The sequence below is a fragment of the Cotesia glomerata genome, linkage group LG4 (assembly GCF_020080835.1).
Source record: "Cotesia glomerata isolate CgM1 linkage group LG4, MPM_Cglom_v2.3, whole genome shotgun sequence".
In the NCBI taxonomy this organism is placed as follows: Eukaryota; Metazoa; Arthropoda; class Insecta; order Hymenoptera; family Braconidae; genus Cotesia; species Cotesia glomerata.
This window is the reverse complement of record NC_058161.1, coordinates 8,173,969-8,199,182: the sequence shown is the minus strand read 5'-3', so window position 1 is coordinate 8,199,182 and position 25,214 is coordinate 8,173,969. Positions and strand designations below refer to the sequence as shown.

General features: G+C 28.2%; 1 protein-coding gene across 9 annotated transcripts in view; it reads right to left on the bottom strand.

The window, feature by feature from the left end:
* Positions 1–787: 787 nt before the first annotated feature.
* The window catches only part of LOC123264275, a 175,176-nt gene continuing 150,749 nt past the window's right edge, over positions 788–25,214 (bottom strand). For all 9 annotated transcript variants that reach the window (XM_044727488.1, XM_044727484.1, XM_044727487.1 and 6 more), the window contains 3 exons: positions 15,415–15,485; positions 4,926–5,222; positions 788–1,317 (listed from right to left, as the gene is read on the bottom strand). In XM_044727488.1, the coding sequence (XP_044583423.1) occupies positions 1,201–1,317; positions 4,926–5,222; positions 15,415–15,485 (485 nt within the window). In that variant the 3' untranslated portion in view covers positions 788–1,200. The remainder of the gene's footprint in view (positions 1,318–4,925; positions 5,223–15,414; positions 15,486–25,214) is intronic.

The following is a 25,214-nucleotide window of genomic DNA, read 5'->3' as shown; positions in this document are numbered from 1 at the left end:
TTAATTACGACTGTACAATATTAGCATTAATGCTTTTACATATATATAATGAGAGCATGAGAGTAGAAACTACTAGGATTGATGAGTTGACATTATTCACGCGATGGTACGTGATTTTGAGTTTACGTGTGCGTTACTAATCGTACATTGAGTTAAACGGTTCATTTGGCGTATTTGTTTTGGCACGTAACTTGAATTTTTATGCAGGTTTTTTCATTGTAATTATTATTATTATATTATGACATTAATTTCATTCACTTCGTAAATTTTTTCCCTCATAAATGATTTTTTTTCTTTTTTTTTTCATTATTGCGCCTCACTTATTTTTCACTACACACCATTTTAATTGTTGTTATTATTTCTTATTCGTCTGTTACTTTTTAAAGTAATTTTGGCACGCTTCATCGTCATACAAAAGTAGTTTTTTTTATTTTTTTTTTTTTACCAAGAAGATGAGAAGGACAAAAAAAGTGAATATCTATTTTTAATGCAATTACTGTGTCCTCATATTCGCTTCGCTTCTTCCTATATGCATATCTATATATATACCTGTGCAAGTATGTATATATTTACAAAATTATTATGCGAGATAAATGAAAATGTTAAAATACACTTAAAATCATAATTCTATTGCTGCTGAAGTTTTCAGAGTGCTTAAAAATAAAAAAGAAAATACATTCTATTGTTATTTCTTTTTTTTTTTTATTTTTTAGCTAACTTAAAGAAAAAAAAACATATATAAATACACATATATATAGGCCATACACTTATTTTTTTTTATAAAATTTTCCATGTTTTGTAATTAATTAATTTTTAAGACGTTTCAACATTTATTTTCTTTTTACTTTCATTTATTTCATTATTTTAGTGAGTAAGTTTAAGATTGTATTTTATCGCAAGGATCCTTGGTTGACGCACGTACATGCGAAACGTTATTGAGGATAAGAAAATAAAAGAGGACGGGTTGAAGGTGAGAAGATGAAATAAGAAAAGTGTGGTAGATAATCGAACAAAAAAGGTACATAGATATATGTATGTATATTATCATAAAATAAAACGAGAGAAAGAGAGAGTTATTCTTGGGTGATTTCTCGCAAGGAGGAGGCGCGAGCTATAGTAGCACATTTGCTCCCAAGTACAGTAGACCGCTGACAGATCGATCGAGACTCCTGGTTTCGTCTCACGTGTTATTGGTCTTTACTACTGTATGGAGCACGTAAGTGGATGGGACAAAGCGTGATCCAGAAGTATCGGTGTACCGGCTGCCAATTCGGTTCTTGCGTCTCCGCAGTCATCGTCGCAGTCAAAGTAATTGCTCTGCAATACAAAGAGAAAATGAAATTAAGATATAAATCACTTAGTGAGCTACAACATGTTATTTGATTGTTGTTCGATAATTATTATTAAATACACCGGGGACTATTGAGCTTATTTCTAAGCTAAGTGTATGATAAAAATTAATGGGAATAAAATAATATTCTTTGGTTATATTAAAATGATAAAAAGTATGATGGTTGATGGTTTTTAGATGAAATTTTTAATAAATATGGATTTTGGAATGTAAATCATTTCATTTTAATAAAAATCAAGTTCAAATTTCTTTGTACAACTAAAAATTTACTGGTATGCAAACTTGACTATTTAGCCTATTATGTTGAAAGTTTAGTATGCTATAAAAGTGTGTTATTGATAAAACAGAATATAACTTCTCTCATCGTAAAAATAACAATTTTAAAAAAAGGTTTTACGTTCTTTAAATGGTAGTAATAAAATTTCTACTGACGTTTTTAAGTTACAATAAAGAGCTATGTTTCAAAATTTTTTTATGGTTAATCTCGAAAATTCTAAAGAGGAAAAATAAAAAACAATTGTTAGGACCGTCATCTGCTATATTTCTTTCTATATTCAATTATTAAAAATGAAATAAATTTAGAACAAAGTTGATCTTATAGCTATACAACATTCAATGTTTTTTTTTTTTCAATTTCGAAGAAATAGAAGAACAAGATAGAGATGTACATTCCAAAAAAAATTTTTAATACTTTGAAATATTTGTTCAACTGAGATTTAATTTATTGTGGATCTATCGTTCTGTTGTTGATTTAGTGAGTGTTTAAGTTTCAGGATTAACATATTTTATAATAAATAAATAAAAAAAAGAGTTATTTATTAAATAAAAATTAATTTTTAGGAAAATGGGAGTACTGCTGGCTAAAATATGCATGAAATTAATAGTTGATTCTAAGTAATGAAAAAAAAAATAAAGTCACTGGAGATACTACTTCAACAATTATTATATGTAATTATCGGGTCGATTAAGGCTCACTTGTATATAAATAATAATTGATGAAATTTGATTGTCGCTTATTTAATAGACGATACTTCGAAATTACGATTTCAATTAATAAATGAGACTATTTAATTGTGCTTTTATTTTAAATTACCAGCAACATTTTATGAAGTATTAACGAGTGAATAACGTAAGGAAGACAATGAAATGAAATAAAAGATAAAAATAAAATTCAAATCGATAAGTTTAACTAGACCTTACATCGATTCGTTAAATTTAGAGTTAACAATAAACAGCAAGGGAAATAAAATCGAGTTCATTCAAAGTATGTTAAATAGAAAAAGACAAAAAAGTTCAATTGGATTTACGGTAATTGGGTAATTGCGATATGCGATTTTCTTTAGGGACACTGATTATACGGAAAAGTCGTAGTAATATAACTGTAGATCGTGCTTCCAGGTTTCTATCATATATTTAGTATAACTATCTGTAGGAAAATGACATTGAAATGTAGGATGCAGATAGCAGAAACTATTAATGCATAGAATGTACAAGATGGCTCTTAGAAACGTAGAACGATAGTTGGATGACTAATATAATTTCCCAGTTATTGATGTCGATCTATTATCAATAGACGTCTGACATTCATGTTCTTCAGTATTATATATAATATATAACATACATGTAATATATTCTATACCTGAATTGAGTTTCAGCTTGAATTTTGCGTCAAGTACCGTCTAAAAATAGTTTGAGTGACGCTAATGATGATAGTTACTAATAATAACATTCGACATTTATGTATTTTCTCCTAAAGAGTTTTTTCTCACCTCCGGGCGGAAAGCGTCAACTTTCGTCCCGCTGCGCTAAACGAAAATTCCGCTTTTCGCCTCCATCGAGGAGAAAAATAGTATACACACCATGGGCAGTAAATAAGAAAGCCTCAGCTTCGCCTCGGACAACAATTACATGTGATCTGAGACATTTATTATTTTACTGCCCTAGATGTGTAATATACTATTAATTTCATACCTTAATTAATTAGACTAGGTATATATACCTAGCTTATATTATATATATATATTTATTTCGATTTTTACTTGTATACCGTTCTTGGTTTTTACAAGGCTGGGTAGATGGTAGCTGTCGCATTCCGCGAGTGCGCCACCGTCTTGTGTTTTTATACTGTCCTTGTTTATTCAACGCTTTTTTGGACCTCAGCACATCCTCTTTTCACTCGTGTATTTTCACTACATAATCAACCTTATTTTTCGCACATTTGTATACTCAACTCTTTATTATTATCACGCGGCTGTGGACCGACTTGTGCTTTCTGTACTGTATTTACCCTATTCCTCACCCCTTTCTATCGGTTGTTGGAATAGTGGTGATGGGGAAACCACAGAGAAAACCCATGCCAGTACAGTTTGGCTACCGGAGCGACTCCCGACGGTTGGTGTTGGAACTATTCGAACAACCGTCGGGGCTCGAACCCTCGCCTCACGGCATGATGTGCGAGCGAACTAACGGGATAGTGACTTAACCCGCTCGGCCATCATGCCACTGCTTATATTATATATATTTGAGTTTCAAGTTATTAGTGAGTGATGAAAAAGTAATTTGAATAATTTATGATATGTTTTAACCCCTAGTCCTATTAACAAATGATTAATAATGTAAGATTTAAACAAAAAAAAATATTATCAGTGAAAGAGTTTTTTTTTATCCAAGAAGTCTGGCAATCAAATAAAAGCTCTTGTTTAAGAGATAATTAATTGTTTGTAAAAAGTTTTTAAAAACTTAGTTCCAGGGGTGACAATTTCAAAAAATTAACTCTTAATAGATTACATAGATAATTTTCTATAAGATCCCAAATATAACAAAAATTTATATTTTAGAAGGGAAGTTCATGATGAAATTGAAATAATCTATTTTTTAATTTATTTAATATCTAAATTAAAGTTTGATTTCAAAGCATGATTATTAAATGGATTTTCCCCAAAAAGTTGAACTGTTCAAAATTTTAATGAAGTGTCAATCTACGATATTGCTACTTGTATGTGCGAATAACACCAGTACTAGTATTTTATAAAAAAAAAAAAAAAATGGTTAAAAATGCAACTATTGATAGTTATATCCAACTAAATTTAAAGGTTGCCGAAATTTTTTTTATTACACAATAACATAAAAGATCTAGAAACTCGTAAGATGTCTTCTTTTAATAACTTTACAGAAATTTAGAGATGATTTTTCTGTAAACTCAATAGCATAAAATTTTAAAAGTTCAATGATTAAATTTATATAGCTTTGCGTTAAATTAAAATCCCTTTGTAACAGAGTCCGATTGGAAATAGTGATCAAATTGATCGTTAAATTATTATTGATGAAAGGGTTGTCAGCAGTTCAATTTAAATATCGTCTCTTTAAATTTCAATTGGTTTTGTATTGTATAACCCGAGTGTTCGAGTCGTTTACCTTGAGTTGCAGCGAACGTTTTTTCAGTTTAAATTATCTGTCGAATGAAATCAATTCAAAAGGTTTAAATGAAAATAATAAAACAAAATAAAATTGAATAAAAAGTGACTGAAAAGGGTTTTTAAGTAAGAGTATTAAATCCGATAAATAAAAAAATCACTTGACACTCGATGCATCGGCAGCTGTCGGTGAGCGAACACGTGAGGCCTAGAATTTCAACAGCTTCTTTGTAGAGTTCAGCACTGGATTTTCGTTGCCTAGGAGGTGGACTTGGTGTGCCAGATGGTTGAGTGCTGAGACTGGTTATTGTCGTACTAGTTCTACGTGAATTTTTTAATCGTGATGATTCTCGGGATAATGAGGACGTTGATGTCGTCCCACGTCGTCGGCTGTGATTATCTTCAGTGACTAAAGCTCGGCCTGCTGGAGATGCAAAGAGTTGGAGCATATCCATGTCCTGGAATTAATATTTTAATTATTATTATACATTCTTTTTTTTTTTATAAATATTAAATTTACACGGAAAGGAAATTATAGGAACTTTGCTATGATAGTATAGGAACAGTTCTATAAAAGTATGAAAATAATTCCCATTCTATTATGGAAACCAGGAATTATTTCTATATAAATAGTGAAAAAGATACTCTGGTTATATGGAGAGATTTTTGATGAAGATCGTTTTTAAACGATAAATTTCTTTTATGGAAAGTTTCAAAATTTTTTATATTTGAAATTTGACTTTTTACTTTACAAGAAAATTTTTTGAACAAAATTAATTCTAAGTAGTTTTAAATCTATTATTGATTTTTTTTTATCAATGAATTAAGTGTTATATTATTATTAATATTATTTTATAAAAAATAAATTTTGTTTATTTGAGAAATCTACTTCCATTTCGGCTGCCGAATAGCACTTTTGAAATTTACAGTTTACAAGCTGCTTTAGTAGCGCTATCCTGCCAGAAATGAAAGGGCTATAAAAAAAAACATATTGTTTTTATTTAGAAAATGGGCACTTTAAAATGAACCAAGCTAAAAAATAAATTAAACCGAAACGATTAGATCGTTTTAATTTGATAGCAAGTAATATTTCTACCATATAAATTAAATAGAATGTGAGCTTTTTTTATGATTAAATTATAACTATAAAAATATCTCACGCGATGATATTTATTCATTTTTTTCTCTTAAAGTATGTCAAAGTAACGTTTACTTAAATTTACAATATTGTTACACCTGTGGTTATTTTCTAACCATTCGATTTTATTTATAAGCTTCTACTCAATCGTATTTATTTATAAAATTGAATCAATACATTCTCATAAGCATTAGGAAAAAATTTTCTGTACTGAGGAACCAATTTTGGGGAGAAAGAAAAATATTACAATAAAAATAACGACGGATAAAAAAACTCGTAAAATGTCACACAAAGAAAAATATTTTATATTTTTCACATTTTCAGTGTAAAGTTATTCTAGCATTTCAAATTTATTTTATTGAAAATTTTATTGTTAGTGTTATTATTTATTTTTTTTTTTTATTTTAAAGACGATCTGCAAATAACGTTAGTTGGAGATATTTGATGGTGTAGACTTGAGGTCAGGGCAAAACAGTTGGGTCAGATAAGTGAGGGTGAATGGCGTAAGAAAATGAAAAAAATGACTAGGGTATATATATATATGTAGACAGAGGTGATCGTGTCGAGTAAGCCAAGTGAAAGGGTGCGCGATAACCACACGACATTTGAGTTCCGGTTCTTCCGGGGCCGTAGACGTGTCGTTTCTCGATATTCTAGTGAAACTCAAGCACCCATTGAATATATGTATACTTTGTTATAATTTAAAATCACTTCCGACATTAAACTACAGTATTATATCACGCTTCGTTATTATACATTTATTTATTTTTTGTTACATTCAATTTAACAATTACTTTATAGCAGGTAATACTCGGGCTAAATGGAAACATTGATAAAAGAAAAAAAAACACGTGTTTTACTCTGGACAAATTTAAAGGGTAACGTAACAAAATACCTGCAGATAAAATAACCGAACATCAATATCTCATCAATTAATTATCGCATAAAAAAATTAAAAGGTGGTTTCAAAAATTACAACCAATTACCTACAAGAAAAAATTTTTTTCTCTTTTACATGATCGCGAATATTTTTTGTACGGGTCTTTTGTCGTGACACCATTTAAAGTAGGTACCGTAAAAAATACACGCAGACGTTTAACGACGGTATTTTAATACCCCAGAAGTATTAGTTCTAGACCGGTGTTAATCCAATTAAACACCGAGCGGTGTTAAATTGGGTTCATTTATAATACTGCTTTTTTACAAAGTATTATTTCAAAAATTAAAAAAAAGGGAATGATAAAAAAAATCTTTTTCAGGTGTCCATTTCACCTAGAATATTCTAACGTCAATATCAATTTTAATATTCCAGGTACTGAGAATAACAAAATATTACAAAAATACAGAAAAATTTTTTTGAAATATTAGTTTTTCATAATTGCTCTCTTGAGGAATATCAACCCCATTCATCAACTACCCAATACCATTTCCATTCGAGTTCTATAGAATTGTATGGACATCCAATATACCCAGGAAATTTAACGCTACTCGAGCTGAGCTCTATTGCTAATTGCACGCGGGAATAAAAAACTCTCATAGTGAATATCTACATTTTTGAAGTTATACTTCTTTTGGCGTGTTAGGCAAAAATGATGAGGGTAAATTTTTACGATGCGCACGCACACCGTCACGAAAAACCGACACCCTGAAGTTAGCTACTCAACATTTTAGTTTTTTAAAAAAAGTTACCAACAAAATAAAAATAAGTACATCTACGTATGTTTGCGTGAGAACTGGCAACTGTATTCACGATATTTCATATAAGTATATATTTTTAACTTCCCGCTAAGAAAATTAAAAATTTTTAATAATGGAAAGTTATTGATTTCGGTTCGATTTTCAAAAGTCGAGTTTTCAGCGGATGTCCACGTTTTAAGATCCCAAGAAGCCATTCTGATTATTCCCGCCGAGGTGTCCGGCCGTGTGTGTGTCTCAATAAATTTTTGTCGCAGGGTTTCTTAAAAACGAATCAACCGATTGAGTTCTACGATACATCATTCAAAAGGGTCCATCAAAACGTAGATCTGATTAGAATTAAGAGTTAATTCATTAAGCCATTCCAAGAAAAATAAAAAAAAAATTTGAATTTTTATGTTTTTTTAAAAATAATTCCAAAGCGTGCGAAAAAATCATAACAAAACCATATATACATTTTTTGTTCTTAAAAAACTGCGTCGAATGCTTTTTTGAAAATAAAAATTGAACGACGCATTCAAAAGTTATAGTTATTGTGCTTTAAAAACTGCGTCGAATGCTTTTAAAAAAAAAAAATCGAACAACACATTTAAAAGTTATTGTCGAGTAATAAATACATTTTGAGCTCGAAGAGCTCAAAATGTGAAAAACTGTGCTTTGAGCTTGAAAAGCTCAAATATTAATCGAAAAACACATTTTAAGGTGCTTGAAATGCTAACTTAGTAGGAAGTTCTAGGGTTGGCCTGCACGGTCAACCGATTTCCAGATTTCTTTAATTATGTAGAAATAATTTTTTTATGATATTTAAATAAACTTTATTTAACTAGATAATGCGTTATAATAAAACTTTCAATGTATTAAATACCTTTTTTTCTATTATAAGTGTCGTTTTTTCTACAAACGTAAGATAACGCGATAGATAAAATATTTAGAAAGATTTTCATCTTGTTACGCCAAAGAAGTATAACTTCTAACGTGCGTACATAAGTACACACACACTTTTTTTTACTTCTTTCACTTATTCTTTTTTTCGTCCTCTCATGCTTAAAATTTTTTTCTCCATTTTTTTTTAATTTACTTTTTTAGTGGACATTGCAAGTGAGAAAATTCGTAGATTATAATTATAATTATTTTTGGTCCATCACTGTGGAAAAAATTAACAAAAGAATTTATCAAATAATTTTATAGTTGAATATTAAATGAGAAGTTATTTCAACACGAATATAAGGAAATTTATGATAGCAATGTTGTTATGAGTGTAGTTGAACATCAAACAGCTGTACATTTAAACATATCGCTTGTGTTTTATATTAGCAATATATTTTAATTAGATGGAAAAAATAATTCATTCATATAGATTAGGGTGATCCAAAAAAAAAAAAAATTTTTTTTTTTTCCAGTCTTAAAAGTTTCTTTTGGGTGTTAAAAAATTACTGTGAAAAGATGAGTCCTTAATATTAATATTAAGATTGTCCTCATCGCATTTTTTTAATTTTTATAAGAATAACACAGGAAAAATTTTTTTTGCTTCTTCTGATTTTTGTACCGTTTAAACGATTAATTGACTCATAAACAATTGTTCTTATCTTTATAGAGAATTGAACGCTCTACAAAAAAGGTCTGATAAAATTTTTTGATTTGTCCACGCGTTCAAAAGTTATTCAAGATCAAAGTTCAATTTTTCAAGAATTTGATGGAATTTTGTAAATTACACCGAAACTGTTGGTTTCAGTGTCAAAATAAGGATCAAATTTTTCGTCAAACATACATTAGACTTCTGATAAATGTTGACCAATGATTTTTTTTTATTCAATCAAATAAATATGATGCTTTTAAGAAATTTTTTTACAATAAACCAAAAAATAAACAATTTTATTCTATTATTATGTTCATTTTCATATTATTAATAAATTTTTCTCAAAAAATTGCTTATTTATTTATAAGGTAAAAGCCCCAATAGATGATCACGTACCAGTATATGATCACTCCATGTATTTGTATACCTATATTTATGAATATAGATATACAAATACATGGAGTGATCATATACTGGTACGTGATCATCTATCGGGGCTTTTACCTTATTAATAAACTATAACTTCTCATTTAGTATTTTTAAAAAATTCGGAATTGTTAAAAAAATATGAAAAAAAAAAATTTTTTTTTCAAACTGCCGCTATTTTAAAAAAAAATTTTCTTTTAACTTATCCAAAGGTTATACAATAGCGGCATCTATAATAATTAAGAATCCGTCTGTTTTTTATGTTTCAGATCACCAGGAGGGTTGGAATAATGCACGCCAGGACACCCTCTTTTTTTTTGACCCCCCACTTTGACTGCTCATAACTTTATCAATTTTAATAATAAAACATCAATAAACAAATGATAAAAAAATTGATTATAAAAATATTTTTTGTTTCCTTCGTACAGCGCTTCTAAAACCGGGCGAAATTCATGCCTCTACAGTAGAATACTCCCTTAAATATTCATCTTTGATGTGATTTTTTATTACAATTCGGAAAACGTTGTCGATGGCCACGAACAACTTATAATAAATATTGCAACTGTTTTTCATCTTTGGTTAGGCAGCAGTTCTATTCTTCAATTAATGCAATACCCCGTTCAGCAATGTCGTTCGTTACTTTTGAAGTTTTAAAAAATTGTAACAGGGAAAATCGAACTTCCCGGGGTCATTATCGACCCCATAATTGACGCACGGTAGGTAAGGGCTTTTCCTTACCTTTCGATTTTTGACAAGAGTTTCGACTTGTCATCGAGCGTGCGAATCAAAAGTCCCCACTACTGTCCCCGAAAAATGAAGCGGGGCGTAACAATAGGAAAGTGCGAGAGCCGGGAGTTCGAGGGTTATAAAAGAGCCAGCAAGAAAAACATCGAGGCTTTTTTCCCTTCTGGAAGCCAGTGGCCTTTTGCCTTTGTGAATCAGTGACCTTGTTGAGATCAGTTTAAGTCAATAGAGTGCAAATTTGGACGTCGAGAATAAAGAGCAACTACAGAGGAAGTTATCGGGGCATTTTGGAATTGGACAACCCTGACCGCAGGCCAGCACCCTGGTTCGAGACGACAAGACGCCAAGCAGCTGAGCCCGCCAAGTTGGACCGGAGTATTAGTCGTCGTTGGATAAAACAATAATTGAGTCTCCAGGTATTTTCGATTATGTTAGGCCAGATTAGATTATTAATTTAATTAAGAGGTTGAAATAATTTAAATTAATTTCTCGAGCGGCCATTTTTATATTAGCGAGTTCGCACCTTAGTTATTTATTGTCAAGGTCAATTAGTTAGTTTTGTCGCTGAACTTTTATATTGAAAATTAAATTTAATTGATTAATTATTAATTTATTGGTAGAAAATTTATTAGTAATTTATTATAGGCCTGTTGGCTATAATAAATTAATTTTAGTTAGGAATTTTCAAGACAAAATTTGAATAAGAAATGAAAATGCGTAATTAAGTTAGTGAAGGTCATTCTATAATGTTCTATGGTTGTAAATCTTGTTGAGACGCTTTAGAATTACAGTAGTTGAATTTAAGAAATTTTGGTAAATTAAATTTAGGCCGGTGGGCTAAATTTAATTAATTTAGTTAATTTAGCGAATGTATTTATTGAGAAATTTAGTGAATTTAGAAAATGATTACTGAACTTGTTAAGAAAATTATGTAGTGAACTTTGTTAAAGATTATTTAGTGGAGATCAAGAAATGAAATAAATCAGTGGGTTCAGTAGAATGAATTGATTGATAATTTTAGTAGAAAATTTGGTTAAGTAAGTTGAAAATGAATTTAGTTAAGAAGATGTATTAATGAATTAAAATCGAAGGTCGGAATTTCGTGTTAAGTAATTGTTAGGAGTAATTTTGGTAATTTTGGAGAATGCGTAGTTTTGAGATTCAGTTTTATTGGTAATTAAGATGTATGAATAAATTGAGAATTTTGGGAAATTAAGTCAACGTCCGGTGGATGATTTTATATAGAAATTAGTAAGATAGTATGGTATTTCGTCAGGTAGACGAGGTTGTTTTATGTGAAATTAGTTCTGGTAGTTGAAATAAACTTTTTTTAATTATTGTCAGGTTGGCGTAGCTAATAATGAGTTCATTTAGTATAGATGCGTAATGGTCTATGATTAAATAAAGAGTTTAGATGTGTAATGGTCTATGATTAAAAAGAGTTAGATGCGTAATGGTCTATGATTAAAAAGAGTTAGATGCGTAATGGTCTATGATTAAAAAGAGTTCGACAATATTTAGTTTGTAAGATTTTGGCGAGTGCCTGTGTAGGTGAGAGGTTCTCACAATTTAATAATTATTAGGTTAATTTTAAGGGTAATATTGTTAAGAAAATTTGTTAATCTTAAATTGTTTACACTGAATAAATAATTTAATTGTTATTGTTAATAATTGTTCTCAGTATTGATTTACAGCCTTCTCCCAGACTTCTCACGACCCGATCTTTCCCTTCTCATGCTACCCCGGTTTCTGGGACACCGTGTATAAAATCCCAGTGGCACCCTTTTCAAAGAGGAAAGGGGTGACCAATTGAACCGGGCTAACCACCCCGTTACAAAATTTCAGACAAATTTTAAAACTGTTATCATTGGGCCATGTAGAAATATCTTCTTCTATGAAATCGGAGGGTAATTCAAATTTTTTAAATAGCTCCAATGAGTTTTTTGGAACAAAGTCGCTCAAATCGTTATCCAATAACAATTTTAAATTTAGCACCAGGACATTTGAAACTGTACGTTTAGGTTGGACAACTACCAAGAAAAACTAAAGATAATAACAAAAGCTTTTGATAATGATCTCGAGGATGAGACATCTAAAAAACCAAATTAATAAACATAACTTGAAAGTGTTAGTTTTGATTGTATTAAGGAAATATAATAAACAATTTTTACCTGTAAGCAATCATTGATGAGATTAATAATTTTTATCTTATCTTCATTCAAAGCGCTTGCCACAGTTTCATTCTCTATCCCACTTTTATATTTAGTTTGATTAATGTTATCCCATCCTTTTTTAGAACGAAGGAAAATCGGAAAGTTTGGACCAGACGTAGTGTTCCAAAAAATTTCAAAAACTCTTCGTAAAATAATTTTTAATACATGATGGCGACAAAGAAGCCGCACCAATTTGGACACAAAAAGGAAGTTTCAAATTTGTCTGGAATTTTTTAAAACTTTAAAAGAAACGAACGACGTTGCTGAACGGGGTATTGCACTAATTGAAGAATATAACTGCTGCCTAACTAAAAATGATGAACAGTTGCAGTATTTATCACAGGTTGTTCGTGGCCATCGACAACGTTTTCCAAATTGTAATATAAAATCACATCAAAGATGAATATTTAATATAAATAAATAAGCAATTTTTTGAAAAAAATTTATTAATAATATGAAAATGAACATAATGATAGAATAACATTGTTTATTTTTTGGTTTATTGTAAAAAAATTTCTTAAAAGCATCATATTTATTTGATTGGATAAAAAAAAATCATTGGTCAACATTTATCAGAAGTCTAATGTATGTTTGACGAAAAATTTGATCCTTATTTTGACACTGAAACCAACAGTTTCGGTGTAATTTATAAAATTCCATCAAATTCTTGAAAAATTGAACTTTGATCTTGAATAACTTTTGAACGCGTGGACAAATCAAAAAATTTTATCAGACCTTTTTTGTAGAGCATTCAATTCTCCATAAAGATAAGAAAAATTGTTTATGAGTCAATTAATCGTTTAAACGGTACTAAAATCAGAAGAAGCAAAAAAAATTTTTCCTGTGTTATTCTTATGGAAATTAAAAAAATGCGATGAGGACAATCTTAATATTAATATTAACGGCTCATCTTTTCACAGTAATTTTTTTACACCCTAATATAAATATTATCACTTCTATACAAATTATCAAAGAGATATTTCGTGATTATTTGTTATGGATTGCTTTTAGCACTATTTCGAATATTGATTAAATTTATAGTCACTGCTATAGAGTAATATAGCTGCACTGCACGTATAATAATACAAAATGTACAGTAGATGTCACCACCATATTAATTAGGGAATAATAGAGAGTATGCAGTGTAATAATAAAAAATATACAAATACATAATTCAAGATTGAATTTTGAAATATTGTCTGTAAAACTATAGAATTTTTCGACTGAAGATTTTTTTTCTCAAAAATGTGTTAATTAAAAAACGAATGGTTTGTTAAGATTCATTATCAGAATTAATTATTATTCGATTGAATAAACATATTTAAGGTTCTTGTAACCTTATTCACCTCTTACACTAAAAGAAAAAATTTCTTTCGAAAAAAATGAGCAACGATGTAACAAGAAATTAATTTGTTGATAATTTTACAACTTTGTTAGCTAAAGAAATTAAAATTTTTCTCAAAGTGACTTTCTCGTTGAAAATAAGTATTTTTGATGAGTGTAAGAACTAACTTTTATTTTTATTTTACTGCTCAGTCATCGCATTTTTTGCTCTTGATGAGTAACTTTTGAATACAAATGTACAAACATTAAACATTTACAAATAACACATCTTAGAATAGTCGAGCAAGAACACTTCCAAATAAATTAGATTTTGATGTATATCAAAATGTTGATTGACTAACAAGTTGCGCACTGGTTTAAATCATCAAAGAGAGGCTATTTGCCTTTGAAATGCTTGAGTAATTATTACCTTTGACGTAATAATAATTATTCCTTAAAGTTGCAATTTCATTATATAAACTAGCAACCTTAAAACTCGATTTAATTACGAAAAATTGTAAATTATTATTTAAGCTTAAATTATACTACGAAAGAATTGATCATTTCTTCAACAAAAAACGATTTATTTCTGTTTGTTTTTTATCGTATTTATTATTATACTAGCAATGCAAACAAACAAACAAAGAATCAAATTTTTCCTCTTTATAATATTAGTATAGATTTTTTTTTCCGTTAATCAATTTTTAATGAGTAAAATATGACACTTAACCACATTCATGCATACAAAATAAAGTAAATAAAAAATAAACAAAGAAGCGCAAAAGTTTAATCGAATTAAAACTTTATCGAAAATTTAACACAATAAATTATCTATAATAAAAAAAATATATAAAACCATGAAAAGATACAAGGTCAGATCAAGATCTTAGCGATGATACCTAATTTAAGTAAGAACTCATTTTATCATATATATATATATATATATATATATATATATATATATGCCGGAGACGAAATTTTCGTTAATCTCTAAACTAAATAGATTACTGAAATAACTTGAAAATTTATATGTATTTTTTAAAACTTTTATGTGTACTAGAAAGGCATCTAAGATAATGAATATTGATATAAAATTATAAGAATAATTCTCATATTTCATAAAAGTTGATCCTGGAAAACTATGCCAATAAAATCTTTGTATCCATTTGGAATTATCGCTATCGTAGATATATATCAAAGTTAAGTGAGATAACTTTACTTTTATATAAAACTTTTATTCAAAATCGATTGAATGAACTTATAAAAAAGAAAAAAAGTAAAATTTTATCAACTTTTTCTCTCGGTTATGGAAGTATATAAAATCAATATTGTCCAGTGAATGAAATTGTGCGTTAATTCCAAATTGAACGGCTCTATTTAGTTGTTTGGTTTTGGTGTAGCTAGATTTTTCAAAGCGTTTCAATTTAGATAACGATAAGCCGAAATTGCTGGACAGTATACAACGTTGGGCAAAAGTTATTTAATGAAATTTGGTTTAAATTTGCGGTCTAAATAAAATTCGATTATCCCCTCACCGGCATGGATTCAGGCGTATGATCTAGGACGTATATACCATTGGTGTAGCCATACAGCATTGTGTCCAGATCTGAAACACAAAATCACGGATGAAAGTTAAATTAGTTTCAAACCGTAACTAGTTTATGGATACAATCACTCTCGTTATTTAATTTAAGTTATTAAGTAGACATAAATATTTGTTAGTGTGCATGACAGTAATGAAAAATACAAAAATAAATAAACAATAGAACAAAGATAAACAATAGATGGAAGTATTCAAGTAAAAGAGAAAATAAAAACTCTCAAGTAGTCTTTTATTTCACTTTTTTTTTTTGTTTGTGACATTCGAGGACAATCATCTATGCTGAGTTGTCTTGAGTAATGAAAAAAGTTAGTCAAATATTTTTTTATACCACTTGATTTATTTTTATTTCGCATTTTAATAGCTCCAAATAATTTTAGTTTTTTTTTTGTCATTTCAGTACTTTGCTGTTTTTAAGCAATATAATAATTCATTATAAAAAAGTTATTATTCTTTAAGAAATTATTGGGTGGTTGCCAATAAAATTGGTGAAAATATTTTTTTCTTCTTCTTTAATAAAGTTTTCGCACAACTGAAGTTTTAGAGTAAATTGATAGAAAAACTGAATTGAATAAAGAAAAATAATTTTAGACTCAGGTAATTGTTGGAATAAAATCGATCACCTTGCTACAAAAAATATTTTTTTTTTGGTTTTTTAATTCTTGGATTGGGATCTTTTGATTTCTAATTTAAAATTACTGTCAGTTAATTCAAAAGTATATTATCTTCAAAATTTACATGATCAAATTTTTTTATTCATCAACAAAAAGTATTTAAGTTTTCCTTTGATGATATTGAGTCATGAAAGATGTTATTTCCTGTCTTTATCTAAAAGAAAGAAATTTTTGAGAAAACAGCATATGTATCGTGTTTGAAAACTACAAAGTACTTCGTTGAAAAGTAAAATTCTTGAATGGAGATTTTTTGCTCTACGCTTACGAGTTCTGATACTTAAAGATTTAGATAAAGTTAAAGATTTAGTTTATTGAAGTCACAGAATAAAACAACAAGAAATATTTTTTTCATAACGAAATAATCTTTTTCTTCAGTCTAATATAAATATTTTGAGCATACTATAAGTATTTACGTCAATAATTTAGTAGAAAAACCTTTTTTAGCTAGATAAATTATTTAAAATAATTTTTTCTCTAATACATTTTTTAATGATCCCAAAAAAAACAATTCATATTCACTGGCCATAAAAATAAAGTAAAATTAATTCTTAATAGTCAAATAATATAATAAAAATTTCAATTTACAGCAGCTAGTGTAAGCGATAAAATCTAACTGTATTGTACCTTGCATAAATAATATCAGCATGACGTCAAGCCCGAATAACTATTTTGTGGCAATACTATTAATATTATAAAATAACATGAGTGAGCATAAGATGTAAAATTTCGGTTGATAGTTTTAAAGCTCGTTAAATTCTAGTGTTAAACTGCTGCAGTTTGAATAAATATCAAAATAATATTAAAAAACAACATTACCAAGCTGAACTACACTTGCCCTCACTAATTCACTATTTTTCTATGCTAAATTTGATTGGAAAAAATATGTAATTTTTATTCTAGCAACTAAACGATTCCAAGTCCACGAGAATTTTAAAAGCCATTTCTCTTTCTGACGCTCTCGTTTTTAACTTACTCGATATCATTTTGTCCCTTTCTGCTCGGGCTCTCAACATTTTTTATTTCTCTCTTTTGTTCCTTTTTACACTTTTCATCTTTATCTCTTTCTCCGTTTTTTTTTTGCATTTGCTTCGTCGCGCTCCATCTACTTTGAATCTCATTAAGTGAGATAACTTTACGACCGGACGGCTAGTCGATTTCATTTGCTATTCGCCCTAGTGCAGCGTTTGCTCGTACACGAGCTTTTCTACTCGACAGGAAACGGTGGGAATGAAATTATCATATCCTCCAGTGACTCAACTCGTCCTGTGAACTACCTCAAGCAACTCACATGTTTCATTCATACGTCAATATAAATATAAATATACCTAAATATGTTAACTTTAAAAAAAATCAATACTAGATTCAATCGCTGCATTTATCATTAATAATACACGGAATATTTATTCATAATTTATACTTCAGAACCTAATTTAAATAAAAAATTTTACAATCATAGAATATGCATTTATTACTTTTTCTGACAGAAAATAATGATTAAAGAAGGATTTATCCATTTATTGTTTTTAAATTTAATAATCGATACCAAAAATAAGAACCCGTAAAATTCTTAACAATAAAAAAAATTATGTTAATCCTATTAATTTAAATTTATTAGTTTCAGGTGTAATTTTTATTTGATATTTATCAAAATTTAGGATATTAAAGCCCATACAATTTTTAAAATACTAATGGGTAAGAAGGCCTTGCTAAGAGATACTTGTAATAAAATAAAAATATCTATTCTAATCAATGAGTTTTCATGTCAAATACACTATTAAAGTGTATTTTCTTTAAAATATAAACAAAAACAAAATTATATATTTGAAGAAACCTTACAGGTATCGTTTTATTATAATCGAATAAAAACCAATACAAAACAATATACCAAGTATAGCTTGACTATTTAAGTAAATATGCCAAATCCATGCATATAAATTAGGCATTATTATACTACAAGTAGAATGTTTAATTTTGTTATTTTTTTGATAGTAAAAATTAGCATTTTTTGTTTTTATTTTATGGAAAATATTCTGAAATCATGATTATTATTAAAATTTACGGATAATTTTCTTCCCATTACAAATATCTTTTAACTAGGCATACTACTCACGAACAACTCATGTTTAGGAAACGATGTATATTTGTATGCTTGGATGAAAAAGAAAAAACATAAAAATTATGCCGTTTTTTATATCCTGAATTTTGATTGAAAATGATTTATAGGTAAAAGAAAAAGTGAAATAAAACATGAAAAAACCTATAATTTGTGCTTACATAGATAGCGTGATCGATTAATAATAGTGAATAATAATTAGATTTGTCTAATTTACAAATTTAGAGGAATGGTAATTTTATTTCTAAATTTAACAATCAGGCTAATAATTGTATACAAAGTCATAATTTCGCATAAAATTAAGCTTATGTTTAGCGTATAATTGAGTGGCCAATTCATTATAACTATATACCGTTTCTGTACTTGATTGTCCTATTATTAACACTTTCATTTAATTGTGAGACTCAATTCATTTTAGAAAAGGATATCGAACGGCGCAAATACAATTATTATTTGCTAAATCCTATTGTGTTCTTGTAGGGGATATAAGAGCATGAAAGGATGGGCTATACTGATATATGTGAAGCTTCATACATCTATTGGCTTACACAATCTAACCAAATTTACTTTAATATATTAAAAACAATGTAATTATAATTAAAAAAGTGAGTTGAAAAAAATGTTATGACGGGTTTTTTCGGGTTTTAATTTTTTTGAAGGTAGTGGAAATAAACATAGTGGATGTTATAATTTTACCATCGGTTGAATATTTTATTGCATCTGTGAGATTTTTAAAAATTACTATTCATTGACGCTTATAATCGACAGGATATTTTTACTTCTAACAGTAAATAATAATAAATTAAAAAAAAAATAATAATAATACTAATAAAAGCCCAAGGGAAATGGAAGAAGATATCACAGAAAAAATATTATGATAATAAAATAAGAAAAATAAAGTAATAAAGAGAAAGTGAAAGACCAAAGTAATAAATTAAATCTGAATTCCAACTGATTTATAACGAACATCCAACTTAGTAATTATTCTTGGTCTATGGTTATAATCGAATTCATTTTGCATCCTCGACTACGACTACTCATCCATAATAGAACGAGAAAGAGAATGAAAATGAGAATAAGTAAGTTATATAGTATAGAATAATAATAATAATAATAATAATAATAATAATAATAATAATAATAATAATAATAATAATAATAATAATAATAATAATAATAATAATAATAATAATAATAATTTTTACCCAACCTTTGGTGCATCAGACCGTATCAAATATGGGATATGTAATTTAAGAAAACTTTGTCTTTATAGTGAACAATATGAAATTGTGAGAAAAAGATAGTCATATCATACGTGTGTATATATCTATAACTGTAACTGTAACTGTCTCTTGTAACTCATAAATTTACCCACATTATTCTCGAAAGTTTTGTATGCCTCAGAGACGAATATATTTTCTATCTAAAAGCCAATTCCCAACTGATCTCTTTAAACTTATCATAAAATTCTATCTTTCAATTTATTCTATTTCTCTCCTTTCTTTAATTTTTTTTCGCTAACATTTTGTGTTTGTCAGCCGATATATTTTCCCAGTGAAATTGGCTGCTGTTATCGAGCCAATTTATTACTGATTTTATCCAAAATTAAACGTAACAATGCCTATATAATTTAATTAATATCGTGATTTTATCTGGTGTTAAAACTTGCATTTGTTAATAACAATATGAATTTTAAATTAATTTTTTACTTCAATATTACAACTTTTCAATTTGTCCTAATTTAAAATAATATTTTTTATGTCAAATTAAATTTTATTTTATAGAATAATTGGAAAATATAGCGTTCACAGTAAATTCTCATGCTTTAATAAAGAGGATACATGAAAATTTATGTCATAAATGTTACATCGGACGTTACTTACAAATTCATAGTTTTCTTTTCATCCACTAAACTAAAAATAATGAATTAATAAATAACGGTTCTTTGAACTTTTTTCAGTTAAATAACTCTCAGTAAAGGAAACTTTTTTTTTTCAAAATATTGTCTACGACTAAAGTAATAATTAATAGAATTATAAAGCGTAGCTCATTTGTTAAAAAATTTTGTTTCTATTAATAGAACCACCGGAACTTTTATTTTTATAATGCTTTTCTCCATGTACCGTAGAAAAGAAAGAATGAAAAAAGTTCACACAAACTAAATACGAAATTAAAATAGAGCGGATGATTTTTTATTCATTCAACTCCCGTTGCGTAATATCGACTCCAAGAGAAAGTTCATTGATAGTATTGAGATTCAAATTAAATAATCAGTAGACTAATAAATTGTCATTTTTACGAAATATTTTTGCATTCATTTACGTTGCTTTAATTACGGTCAATATATAGTAGGGTGGCCAAAAAAATTGAATTTTATTATTTTTCGAGTCTCTCATAAAAATATTTTAATTTATTATTTTTAAAGACTCCTCTCCAAAGATCAGCTCAAAAAAATTTTTTCTAAGAGTCAAAGATTTAAAAAAATTTCCAAAATCATCAAAAGTTGAAATATTTTTTGTTGTTAATTTTTTCCCGTCTTTTAAATATTTAAAATTATGTAAGGTAAAAGCCCCAATAGATGATAATGTACCAGTATATGATCACTCCATGTATTTGTATACCTATATTTATGAATATAGATATACAAATACATGGAGTGATCATATACTGGTACGTGATCATCTATTGGGGCTTTTACCTTACATTCTCAATATTTCGATATTTTTACTTACAAATCTCGCTTTAAATTTTCTTAAGGGGGTATTCTAATCTAGAAGCATGAATTTCAGATAATTTTTTGAAGTGCCGTAAAAAAAAGGCAATCAATATTTTTACCATCCATTTTTTTATAAGTTATTTATTAACATTACAAGAATACAGAAAAAAATAAAAAAATAAGAAAAGTTGAAGATTCAAAAAATTAGCAGCTGATGAAGTGGGAAAGGATTCAAAAAATTGGCACGTGACCATGCCCATGATTCCAACCCTCTTAGCAATGTAAAATAAAAAAATAAAAAAGATTATTAATCTAGAGTGATGTCGCGATGGCATGAACTACGGTCATCCTCGAATTTCAATTTTTACTATTTTTAAAAAATTCAAAAAAGTCAAAAAAAGTAGTAAGAAAAATATTTTTTTTTTTCTGGCAGTCGCCATTTTGTAAAAAGATTTTTTTCCAACTTTTCCCTAGTTCATGCCATAGCGACATTACTCTAAATTGATAATATTTTTTATTTTTTTATTTTAGATTGCTAAAAGGGTTGGAATCGTGGGCATGGTCACGTGCCAATTTTTTGAGACCCCCCCCCCCCCACTTCATCAGCTGCTAATTTTTTGAATTTTCAACTATTTTTATTTTTTTCTGTATTCTTGTAATATTAATAAATAACTTAAAAAAATGGATAGTAAAAATATTAATTGCCTTTTTTTTACGGCACTTTAAAAAATTTCCTGAAATTCATGCTTCTAGACTAGAATACCCCCTTGATTTCCAAATTTTTTTGATTTAGATAGGAATTAGAGAAAAATGTAATGTAATTTTTCAAACTTTACGTAATTATTGACAACAATTACAAAAGAAACTCACAAAATAGAAGATTATGATGTAAATTGATTTACTATCAAATACTGTACAAATATTTGTCATTTAAAATTTAATAGTTATAATTGGATTTCTAATTTTTATTGGGTGTCTCGAGCTTTATTCATTTTTTTCAGTATGTTAACTTTAGGAGCAAAAATTAAATGAGTCAGTTTTTTTTGCCACCCTATATAAAACATATTTACTTTTGCGAGTTTGAAGATTCTTAGATGGTCAACATTTGAAAGAAAAAAAAAAAAATTTAATAGCTTAATTACAGCAGAAATTTTAAATGCTTACCAAGATAGGAACACTGGCATTCAAACCTCGATTTTTTTTACTCAGATACTCCAATAAATCTATTTAAAAATAAATCAGTTTCGTAATTTAGGATTTTGCTATCTAACAACTGTAAGTGTACTTTATTAACTAATTTATCACGCTCAGTAACTGGAGGGATTATTTAAAGCGAATGTATTGATTACAAATTTTTTACGAAATATAAAATATACTAATACCAAGTTTAATTTAAAGTCGACTATTAACTTTATATGATCATTATTTCAGTTATTTTAAAGATAAATCTCTTCGAGTATCGTAAGCACAAATTATTACTCCGGTATTATATCACAGGTACTAACTTATTTTACAATATTCGCTGGAAAGGAATTATTATGTTTCTGTTTCCTCATGAAATTCTCTACGCATACAAACATGAAATTTCAAGGATTGTTCGGATATTCCTGTAAATTTCTAGGGTACACAATAATCAAATGTGCAGAAATACAACAGGTCAAAAACTAACATATATGTTTCTCTTATTAGCTGTCTATCTCGATGATGATCAAATATATTTCTAAAACATTTCCTTTTTATGCATGGCATCTTCATAGTTTGACCTTCGTTAAGGATGATATCAGTCTTGCATGAGCTTTGATGGTTGCAGAAACTAATCTGGGAATCCGTAAACATGTAAATATATTATGTAGGGTTTTCGAAATATATCATGTTGCAAGTTTTAGGTAGACGGTATGTGTATCAGCAATCATAATATTGATTTCATCTTTGAGAATCTCCATTTCCAAAGTGATTATCTGGCTAAGAATTAATTATCTTTTCAACAGAATTTCTTCTGAAGCATGAAAGTTAGTTTTTGAAAAAATTTTCATTTATTTATTATTATTATTAATTTATAGAAATTCAGCTACATTTATAAATAGAAGATCATAGTCAACAATATAGTCACTTTAATCGATAAAATGTCGATGATTAATTCAGCCTGATAAATTTTAAAGAATCGCAAAAAATAAAAGTTTCAAAAAAATGATTTTTTTTGATTCACATAACAAATGGTTGATATGTTCGGGAAATATTTGAACGAATCAACCGATTTTGACCGGATTGGCGGCGATCGACGTGGTTTTTCAAGGTTGAGAGCTGATTAGTTTTTAGAATCGATCGGTTGAGCCGTTTAAAAGTGATCCCAAAAAAACCACTTCAAAAAAAATTTTTTTTCCTATTTTTTTTTAGATTTCTCCAAATTTCTCAAAATCTATCGGTCCGAATCGTATCAAATTAACAGGAAATTTAAGTTTGGCAAAGCCCTTTCGAATGGAATCAACCGCGATGAAATCGGTTCAACCGTTCAAAAGTTATAAGAGGTTTACATACTTCACACACACACACACACACACACACACACGTGCGCGTGCGCATATAAATACATACATACAGACATAGTGACACCCTCGCGGGAATAGTCAGGAAAGCTTCATAGGACCTTAAAACGTCGAGGTCTGATGAAAACTCGATTTTCGAAAAACGGGGTAAAACCAATAACTTCCCGATTTTTGAAAATTTTCAATTTTCTTAGCGGGAAGTTAAAAATAAAAAAAAAAAAATAACTCGATTCAAAATAAAAATTCTCGGATTAAGAAAAATAATTTTGAAGAGCTTTAGTTAATTTTTTTTGTATATTATTTGCGTTTTATCAAGTACTCTTATTAATATTTCTTAATGAAGAATTATCAATAAAATGCAGTGGACTATTTAATTATAGTTTCTATTTATCACGTGTTATTTACTCTTATATTGTTGAATGCTCTAAATCGATGGTGGGCGGTTGATGTAAATAAAGGCAAGTAAACACTGAAAAATCTTTTTCTATTCCATCTGTCACGTATACTTTTTTTTTTAATGTTCACTATTCATACAACCTCAATATTTTATTGATTCGTTTTGATAAATTTTGTACCCAAGTACTTTCAGTATCTGCCAATAGCAATAACAAATAAAAGAGAAACAAATGTCAACATCAATTGACGTTACATTGTTTTGTCGTCATATTCTGACACTTTTCATTTATTCCAGTCAATATTTAAAAATAAAAACTGAAAAAAATTTTTGTCACTTCTTTTTACGTCAAAAAAAAAAAATTCAAGTATTTGGTGGAATTGGAATTGCGTGAGATAATTAACCTATCAAATGTTATACTTTTATTTCCTATATACGGTAAAAATGAGCTATTGAATTGTGTCACTTACAGAAGTGGAGTCTAAGTGGAAAAAGTTGCTGTATTAAAAAAAAAAAAAAAATAAGTAACAAGAGAAGAAAAAATAATTGTTGGTAGCTCAGCAATAATGACGGCAGTAAAAGATGAAATAATATAACGTTGTGAAAATAAAATTTTAATTACGTCTGTTGCAATATAGACTCTACGACGAGCGTAAAGAGATAAAAAGATGATAAGAAGAATGGTATAAAAAAAACATAAAGTAAAGTAAAATAAAACAAAGTGAAGATCAAACAGTGAAAATAGCAGAACTTGGTAGTTGTTGGTTGGCTTGAAAGGCAAATATACTGAGGGCCACTTGGTTCCTAACTAAATAATTCATCGGCTGGTGGGAACGTCTGTAAACTAACTGAGCTGCGCACCCTGTGCCAATAGCCACCGTTCATTCTCAAGTTTCTATATCGATTGTAAACTTGCACTGAATTTTAACATAGTAATGTTTGTCTTTTGACAATTTATTCATTTGTTTGTTGTTCGTTTTGATGATCATTTTTAAAACTCATCGGCGGAAAGTCCATTAAAAATTTAATTGCTAATTTTTTTCATTTCAATTTTAAATATTTTTATTTGTAGATTATTGTAGTAATGACAGAAAATATCCGCATTTTTTGAATTAGTTATATACGAGCTTTAAATATAGATAATGGAGCTAATAATAATATTCTTTAAATAAATTGAGAAGATTTTAATTAGCATTTGAATTTAAATTTATCTTAGATAAAGTTTTATTTTTAATTAATTTTATTCCCAAGTGACGGATTTAAGGTATAAAAGTAAAAGTTAGCCACTTTGAATT